This window comes from Coptis chinensis, chromosome 5 (assembly GCF_015680905.1).
Source record: "Coptis chinensis isolate HL-2020 chromosome 5, ASM1568090v1, whole genome shotgun sequence".
Classification (NCBI taxonomy): domain Eukaryota; kingdom Viridiplantae; phylum Streptophyta; class Magnoliopsida; order Ranunculales; family Ranunculaceae; genus Coptis; species Coptis chinensis.
This window is the reverse complement of record NC_141460.1, coordinates 14,667,252-14,676,952: the sequence shown is the minus strand read 5'-3', so window position 1 is coordinate 14,676,952 and position 9,701 is coordinate 14,667,252. Positions and strand designations below refer to the sequence as shown.

At 36.4% G+C, this 9,701-nt stretch overlaps 1 protein-coding gene across 1 annotated transcript; it reads right to left on the bottom strand.

Annotated features, from left to right (window-relative positions):
* Positions 1 to 4,379: 4,379 nt before the first annotated feature.
* Positions 4,380 to 8,373, bottom strand: LOC147496830 ((S)-tetrahydroprotoberberine N-methyltransferase-like). The gene is made up of 8 exons (XM_086559696.1): positions 8,127 to 8,373; positions 7,914 to 8,022; positions 5,669 to 5,893; positions 5,480 to 5,579; positions 5,278 to 5,388; positions 5,100 to 5,189; positions 4,915 to 4,973; positions 4,380 to 4,798 (listed from the first exon to the last, which is right to left on the bottom strand). Exons 1-8 carry the CDS (start codon positions 8,308 to 8,310, stop codon positions 4,585 to 4,587), a joined length of 1,092 nt encoding a protein of 363 aa, XP_086415822.1. The 5' UTR covers positions 8,311 to 8,373; the 3' UTR covers positions 4,380 to 4,584.
* Between the last annotated feature and the right edge of the window lie 1,328 nt (positions 8,374 to 9,701).

Genomic DNA, 9,701 nt, shown 5'->3' with positions numbered 1-9,701 from the left:
CATGTGCCTATGAGAGGCGCGTGGATATATAGCAATTGTAGGTCTATCTAAGTTGGCATAGGATGTAATGATGGTGTATGGTTGTAATGGTGTGTGTATTACGGCAGGATGTGATTGATGTGATGTCCCTTACAGTGAGTTATCGGATTCTCAAAGAATTAACCATAGATGACACCAAATGTAAATGTCTAAATTTACATTAATAATATAATTTTTAATTCTTAGCTCTTAGCTCTTAAGTTGGGATGAATAAAGGGGATGGTTGTTGGTGGTGGAAGTGGCTGCTCTTCATGAGGTAGAAGATGCCTACGTATCCAGTTGAGGGAATATTGCCTCAAGAATATGGGAACTGGAATCAAGTCACACGTAGTTCTTTGGGTGACTTTTATAATCATTGAGAGTGTGTAGGTGGTAAGGACAAGTGTTGGGTTGTTTGAGTTGGCATAAGATGTAATGATATTATGGTAAATGTGTAATGATAGTAAGAGTGGGGTCAAAGGTGTAATGATGATAACAGTGCTACAATGGTGTCGTCTATAGCCTGATGCTAGTAATAGCAATGATGGTAGTAGCTAGTATTGATGTGATGTTATTATGAGATGATGTTGAGTGACGACTGCTCAAGATGAGTGCCCGAGTAGAGCGATGACTGCGTAAGACGAGTGCCCGAGTATAGTGACGACTGCTCAAGACGAGTGCCCGAGTCATTGAGTATAAGGCCCCTTACAGTAGCCCTCTCTTGTTAGGACGCCATAGAAGATGACGTGCTGACGAGAAATCCGGGAAAAGGCTAGCTAGGGGCATAGTGGATGAGTCGTCATTGGAGGAGATGTGGTATGGTGCAATGATGAGTGTGTCAGGTGATGTTCATTGGTGTTGAACTGATCTTGATGAGTGGGTGCGTATTTGTATGTCTGGGGGTGCCATGAGCAGTCGTTGTGTATGTCGAGAGTGACTCGGAGTAGGAGGTCCCTTACAAGAACTAGGAATGTAAACTTTATTTAAAAAGAACACAAGAAATAAACAATACTATGAAATTTTTTATCAGTGAATAATTTAAATTACACCCAAGCACACATCACTACTAAAAAAAGCTTATAATGACGGCTAAAAGCCATCATGAAACGGGTTTAATGACGTGTTTTCATTAAAATAACAGCCGTCATTATAGAGCCCGTCATAAAAGTTTACCAAAACCGTCATTAAATTTATAATAGTTTTACAAAAACCGTTATGTACTTCAAAGATTTTATGTCAAAAATAGGGCTAAAATCGTCATAATGGGCAATGAAATATTGAGTGTTACACAGTAACCGTCATTAATTTTAGTACAACTGTCATAATTTTCAGCAAAAACCGTCAAGAAACATGTTCAATTTGTGATGGCTTTGGCAAAGCCGTCATAAAAATATACATTTTCTAGAAAAAAAAATATTTATTAAAAAATATTTTATACCCAGAAAATTGAATAAATTAAATCATATAGCATACAATCAAACTCCACTGCAAACAACTTAACATGATCACGAATGTAACAAACTAGCAAGTTCGTGATCTATTCACAAAATAGAATCCATTACATTCCATTATTTCAAAAAATTACATACATTTAACCAAAAATATCCACAAAATATGTCTAAAAAAGAACGGTTTGCATGGTTTGAGTTTCATTCATCGAACCTTGTCCAAACTTCACCTGCAAAAGATCGAAATCCAAAAAGAAAATAAGAAGAGTCTATCATTCAAAGAAAACAACGTGAGGAAGTAGGCAAGTAATAAGACGAAAGTGATAACACAAACTCAATGGAATTGCTAAACAATTGCAACAACAAGACTAGAGTGCTAAAGAGTATTTCCAACCACTACTTGGATCACCTTATGGGGCAGCAAGTAGGCAACTAACTAATAAATATATAAGTTATTATGAAAAAATACCAAGTTGTGGACTGTGTGCACAATTGATTTAGCAATTATTTGAAGTTGGAACACAAAACATTTACTTTACTTAGAAGAAACAATACCAACTATACACAACAAATTCACATAGACCATCAAAAATGAAGTTTAATCACTTTAGAAGTTCTATGAGTATTATAAAATAAGAGGGTGTGCTAAAAAAATAATTTGAAATTCCTATCTACTAGTTTCTTGAAGAAACTAAGGAGGTGCTGGTGATATCTAGGATGAGCAACTAGAGGTCATGTAAATCCTATTCTTAGGCTTGGCAATAATTGTGAGCTGCTGAGAAAGGATCCATAGCAATCCACCCTCATATAGTCATGTAAATCCTATTCTTAGGCTTGGCAATAATGGGCAGTCCATACAATTCAAAGATAAGCAAAAAACTTTAACGTGGTACCATGCTATATGCATGGAAGAAAAATTGTGCCTAGTTTTCTGTTCTCAAGTTGCCAGATCAAGCTTTTAATGGGTACTATAGAAGAATTACATCTAGCCATACAGTTCAATAAATCATATTAGTTGTCTACATGCTTATGCTATACGTCAACTCTACACTCACGTAGTCAATAAATCTATAAATTTGAGTCATTTTCGATATTTTATTGGCAAAGATACGCTTACCAACAGAGCTTTTAAGCCAGAGTTGAGGATCAGTTGTAGTGAGGTTTTGATCATCAAGGCGCTTCCATGTTTTGATCGACTTCATTGCTCCCCAACCTTTCTTATCTGTCTTTTCCAGTGTCACGACGACCACTCTAGCCCTTCTATCCCACCTTGTATACCATTTAACTCGCCACAGGAGTCGTTTAGATGATCATGGCCAGTGAAAACGGCTTTAACATCGCCTGCTTGTAACAATGATGCAAAGAAGCTCAAGTTGATGGAAGCCGAACTAATGCCCCAACTTCCTGTTTCACACCTGTGAAGTTTGTTGAATCAAGGCTAGCATATTATGGAAGTGGGATGTGGAACAAGAATGCAAATTTTACGTCAAATACATGTTTCTAAACTGAATATAACGTTAAGTAGAACTGTGAATCAGAACATGAGTAAACAGAATGAAACAGAATGCTCCCATCTGAGTGTTTTATCAAAAATCTTGTGCATAAAACAGAAGCTTAAGTAGAAATCCCTTGATAATATGTGTGGTGACCAGAAAAACTATGCTCTTGCTTCTAGTCATAAAACAAGTGAATTCAGGGTCAAGTTCACTACCTGGGCACCTTGTATTAAGGGTAAAGTTTTGCGACTCTAGCTGCAAAGTCACTAAAATGGCATATGGCTTCAACACACAGGTGCCGACCTGATGCCGCTGAATTCTCACATAACAAAATTTGAGCATGGGCGATATCTTTGATATGGACAGGTCCCATGTAAGTCCTTATACTCTTCAGTGCACCCTGTACCAGATACAATCAACCAAAGAAAAGAAATGAAAAGGTACAAGAGATTACGACTGTAGTTCAAATGAAACAGAAGCTTATGAAGAAATTGAGACAGAGATGCATACCTTGATCGATCCAATTCTAAGGCTTCCATTTAAATCAGAGAAAACCAAAACGAAAATTCAAAGATTCGAATAGATAAAAAAAGCAAAATTTAAGAGAAAATGAGGTACTTTTTTCTCCATTCAGAGATGTTAAAGAAGGTTCATCAAATATGAATTAGGTTTGAATAAGAATTCAGATTGGTGAACCTACACTTTTCACTTGAATCTGACAAAACTGAAGCGAAATCAAATTTGGGAGAAAGTAAAGGAGGCACCTTTTTCTCCATGCACAGAGGAGATGGAAGAGAAGTTTTACCAATAGTGGCATGACTGCAATTTCCTCCATTGTTACTCAATTTTTTTTACTGTGTTTGTTAAATTTTAACTGGAAAGGAAAGGAAATACTTTTTTCGTTTTAATCGAAAAAACAAAGATTTATTTTCTAATGGATAGACCTCGAACTCAAGACGCAGAGTGAACGTGTGCTTGTTTAGGCTTAGTCATGAAGGAAATATTTATTGACAGTTCACTGTTTCTTAGCAATTTACTGATGCTTATTTTATTTGTTATTGACGGTTCAATTGAACGCCAAAATGGTCGAACAATGCAACCTAAAAAATTGGTGTGTTGACGGTTTATTATATTGCTAACCTGACTGTTTTAGAAAACACGTCATAAATTTATCATATTTTATTGACGCTTGTGTCTTACACGACATAATATTGGAATAGCCGTCATGAAATTATCATATTTTCTTGATGCCTGTGTCTTACACGACATAATGTTGGAATAGCCGTCATGAAATTATCATATTTTCTTGATGCCGGTGTCATACACAACATATTGTTGCAATATCCGTCATAAAAATATCACCAAGACACCCTATCTTGACGTTTTTCAACAAAACCGTCAAGATAGATAAAAAACATGCGTCATAATATGTCTTTTTTTTAGTAGTGCATGCATACTGATCACTTGTTTTAACAATCGTTACAAAGAACGCACAAACACCACCCCTAATCCCTCCCCATAAAGGAACAGAAAGCACGAAAAAAGAGCCACTAGCTCCGATTTTATTTTACTTTGTTTTTTTTGGGTCATTACTACATACTACACAGCACAAATGGACTGCGTCATTTAGTCCTGCACCATTTCTTCTTCCTGAAAAGTATATGTGATATCATCCACTCTTGTCCATCGTTGCAAGAGAATTGTTCATAAGCTCCAATGCAGAAGGTCCTCGAATGGGTAATAACTTTGTCAACAGCATCTTTGCTACCGAGGCATGGTTCTAGTATCTTCCTCACAGCGTCTATGTTCTTGTCCAATTTACGTAACCACTCTTCACTGTATCAATACAAAAGTACATGGGAATGTGTTAAAAAAACCAAAATACTTGTATTATTGTATAAATAACTAATAAACAGTATTCGCGAATTTTCAGTTGGTTCGCTTGTCCATACACTGTACGAGCCATGTGCTTTCCGTTTTCAACCCATTGGTCCGCAACAGCAACATCATCCTGCAAATGAAGAAATAAACATATGATTTATAAAGAATGAGTAATATTATATCAAATCTTTACTGAAAAAAACTCAACCAAGTTGGTAAAAGGATAAAAAGAGTATATGACGACTGTTATTTTCACCTGAAAATAAAGAAGAGTTGAAGCTCCTGGTATGGTCACAGACCCCTTAGGAAAAATGTAATTTGAGTACCAATCTTCCTCGTCGATAGCCTGAAATCCACAGCTACATGCATAAACTCACACACACACTCACGTATATACATAATAATGAAGATGAAAAATAGCTTAACGGGCGAACCTCAAAGTGGTGACCAAAAGTTTTGTGACAGATATAGTCCAAGAACAACAGACCATCCTCAGTCATCCACTTCGATATCTTCCTCAGAAATAGACCAACGTTTTTCATATGCTACATATTTAGAGGAAACAAAATAGAAATTAAATTTTGCTCCTCTGATAGATATCTATATCATATCAAAATATTCGAGTGATGATCTTACCTCCACTGCCTCGATAACAATTATTCGGTCGAATGTCTCGTTGGTGTCGTACTTGGTCACATCAGCAAGTATGACGTCCACATTTGATAGTTCAAGGTTACTAAGCAACACATTAAGTGCAGTATGTATAAATGAAATGATTAATTAGAGAAGATTATGTCGGAAGATAGATTAATTAGACTGACTTACTTGCATCTTTCTTCTATAATACTCTTCTGTGCTCTTGAGTTCGTAATTCCTGTAACATGGCAACCCTTAAACTTCTGAGCAACATGAATAACGAAACTTCCTTGCCCACAACCGATGTCAAGAATCTTTTGTCCATCCTGTATCTGTGCTCGTTCACAATACAAATCATGCGTGGCTGCCTCAGCTTCATCCAGTGTTGTTGATTCGTCTTCAAAGTAACAAAAGCTGTACAATTATGTTAACATGCATAGATAAGTTAAAACCGTACCTACATAAAAAGAGAGGTTCTTCTATTTTGTTGCCGATTAATTTAAAAGTTTTTGGGGCCGCTTCACTCATGGCCAATTATGGTTTTGAGTTTGATGCTCCGAAGTTTAAGAGTATTAAAGCACGCTATTTCAGTTCAGCTCAAGGTCTCGTTATTTGCTCCACATCAGCTAGTGTTAGGCTCAATTAAATAGTGCCGCCCCACGTGTGCGGCGTGAACAGAAGTATATATAATCGAACATAGTACATTTAATGCCTGTCAAATTCCTATATAATTTCTTAGGCTGAGTCCAATGGTATTCACTCTGCATCTCTAAAAATGGAGTGTAACAATACTTTAAGGATAGAGAGTAAGTTTTAGGCATCCAATGGTTTGGACATCCTACTCCATTTCAACTAAGGTAGTTTGAAACCATCATACTTATTACCCCACTTCAATAGTTTGGTGGGGACACATGCAATTCCACTCCAGTTCAACCGGCGCCGAATGGCATAAATTTTTTTATGCGTGGCACCATTTGATTTTTTTCAATTCCACTCCATTTCAATTAGCGCAGAACGCACTCTCCATTCCTCAATATTACTCTCTATATGTAGAGTAAAATGAAGATAGAGAGTAAAAACCACCACTTTGCTCTCCACTTTTGAAGAAATAGAGAGCCATTGAACTCAGCCTTAGGGCTCTCCACTCATTGGCAGTCCCAAAGGCACATTGAGAGCATTTCTGCCGAGAGGCATAAGTACCTAGTACCTTACCAAATGCTGCTTAGATTTCAAATTGACTAGTATGTGGCACGTGCTCATGCACGTGTGTTCTAAGGACTTGACAAAGAAACGAAATGGTGGGAACACTAAAGCCGTTATTGTTGAATGTTGACTAATGTTTAATATAGAATATTTTATAATTACATTTGTATCCTCAAAAATTTAGATATTTACTCATTTCTAAACTAATGTGTTGGTTAGAGTTTAATTTTTTTAATGGGGACAAAACAGTCTCAAGAAAAAAGTGACGAAGAGACCTAGAGGTACATAAAAAACTATTATTCAATCTCGACCAAGAAAGGCTCCAAAGATACATGAATGTTACTGGCTTCCCCCTCCTCCAAACATTATGAAAGCAAACACAGATGGCTCGAGTAGAGGAAATCCTGGGCTGGCAGGGTGGGGAGTTATATTCAGGGACAACAATGGGGTGGTACATGGTACTCTGATAGGAGGACTAGGGGTGTGTACATGCTATGTCGCAGAATGCAAGGCAATTGTTGAATGCATAACAAAGGCAATAAAGCTCGGCTGGACCAGGCTTTGGATTCAAACAGACTCCTCTTCAATTGGCAGCCTTTCAACACAAATAAAGTCCATTGGCAGTGCAAGGCTGCTTGGGAACAAGCAAGACACAAAATGGAGTGGCTTCTCATTTCATCTACATGGCGAGAAACGAATTTCTCAGCCGACTCTTGTGCTAGGAAAGGAGCTTCATTACCCAAAGGGGTAAAACAATGGTGGAACTCTCGAGCAGACTTTATCTTGAGGATTGAAGACCCTAACACTACATACTTCAGATTTGGTTCGTAACATGTATTGAGGGGACTTGCACAGTAGTGCTTCCACTCTATATGATATAAGATCTCTGATCACTTGTAATTGTTCATGTAACCCCACTTTTTGCTTAATACAAGTTACCTTTAAAAAAAAAAAAAAAAAAAAAAAAAGATAAAAGTCGCGATTTTTAAGATAGTTTTTTTAATATGGACAAAACAGTCTCAAGAAAAAAATGACGAAGAGACCTAGAGTTACATAAAAAACTATTATTCCACTGTTGCAAGACTGTAGATTAAAGTCTCGATTTTTAAGATAGTTTAGATATGGTAGCTACTGAAAATTTAATACTCGTTTGCTATATAGCTTAGAGAAGTACTGAATAAGGCTTATTCCCATGGTAGCTTATAAAAATATTTATTTTCTACTATTTAACCTCTGTTTGAGTGTCTGTCCAAACATAGCTTCTAGGAAAGCTGCAGGTAAGTCGTACGATTCAGAGTTGATGACATCCATCGTTCCAGACATTTTCATTTGCTTGAGAGCTGCATATATATAAAACGAAGTTTCAAATAAATGAATTGAAAGAAAAGGCAACAAAGTCAAGGTATATTCATTATTCAGAGTTGTATAAACTAGGAGAAGAGACATTTTATAAAGTTAAGATTGAACTCCAGTTGTTGTGCGTAGGTAGGCTTGTAACCCCATTGTAGACGCCTCTTAAATTGGATTAAAACAAGTTTCCTCAGCTCCTCGTCCGGAATGAGTCCTTTATCTAACCTGTCAAGGATCTGCATTGCTGATACCTTGTTACTTGCATGCTTAGAATCCATGGCTAAAATGGTCACAGGGAGATAGGTGTGAGAATTAATTGAATGTTTTGATAGTACAGAATAGCAGAGGGAAGTGACGTTCTTTATATAGAATTATAGAGAAGAAAATACAACTGTCTTGCCACCTGGGAGTCGAGAATAAAATAATCACGTGGCATGATTAGATACGAAGAGAGACCATCCAATCCCGAACTTGGGAACTTGGGTTCGCAACCTTTAAACAGAGCCTCCTTGGGACTGAGCCACGGTTCCATTTTAATTACGGAGAAAAGACAGTTTATTTTTTCTGTTTTCTTTTTTTTTGTTCTTTTGAGAAATATTTATTTCATTGATATAAAAAAAAAAATTACATAATCGGAGAAGACAAGTGCGTTACCAAGCCTACAAACTGCACTGCAAGTCCTTTCTGAATAACGAATCTTTCAAAATACAGTCTTTCAAACCAGCACACATCACGTTGTTGTCCATCACCTTCTGCAATCAATCTAGCTCTTGAGAAGTTATATATACATACTCTTTTTTTGTGTACTACTACTATTTTTTATTTATTTATTTTTCAAAAAAATATACTTTATTTGATATACTACTACAAAAGATTTGGAACTAGTAATCATCACATTGTTGTCTAATACATTCTGCAACCTGCTAAACAGCTCAACCGTTTTCGATGCCAAGAAACCAAATATATCAAACGCAAATGAGACGAAGCAATGTTGGTTAGCTACATATGCTTTTTCGTGTTTCTCCACCTTCGCTGCAACTGTGATATTGGTTGTTTTTCATACCCTAAAGAATCCATTACCAAATCCTACTACCATTTGAGATAATTTTGTAACGTTGATGCGTGCATATATGTTTTCCTTCAGACCAGTCATAAATCAAGAAATCTGCTGATCGAAGTGTCGATCTACCTTCTCTAAGGTCTGTGAAGAAGTTTATAGGAGCCTCTTTCTTTACTTGTATACTTTCATTACATGTATACCGGTAGAACATCTCGTACATGGTCATTCCTGTACTTGAGCTCAAAAAAGTGTTTGTACTGTGCTGCGTGGTCTCTAAAGACGTCAATGCAGCTCTTCTTACACGCAGAACCATAGTTATTTTATTTTTGATTTGGTTGAAAAAGGAATCGAGAATATAATTAAAGAATTAATCAACCTAGGTAAAATTGAAAATTCATGCCTGCTTTTCACTGTTGTTTGAACTGATTTTCCTCTTGTTTATTGGTTCTTTTTAACAGTTACAAAACTTCTAAGTATTTTTCAGAATCTTAGCTCTATAATAATCATCCAGATTTTTATTTGGCTAAGAAAAGAATTTAATAGAATTTTTATCATAAGAGGTGTATTGTTAGGAAATTTTATGCACACAAATTAAGTTCAACAAGTTCC

Coding starts and splice junctions, on each gene's coding strand:
- LOC147496830 (XM_086559696.1), bottom strand. CDS start 8,310: ATGGATTCTAAGCATGCAAGTAACAAGGTATCAGCAATGCAGATCCTT. Junction 5,190..5,277: donor CTTTTGGTCACCACTTTGAG/GTTCGCCCGTTA, acceptor TGTGGATTTCAG/GCTATCGACGAGGAAGATTG. Junction 4,799..4,914: donor AAGCACATGGCTCGTACAGT/GTATGGACAAGC, acceptor GTATTGATACAG/TGAAGAGTGGTTACGTAAAT.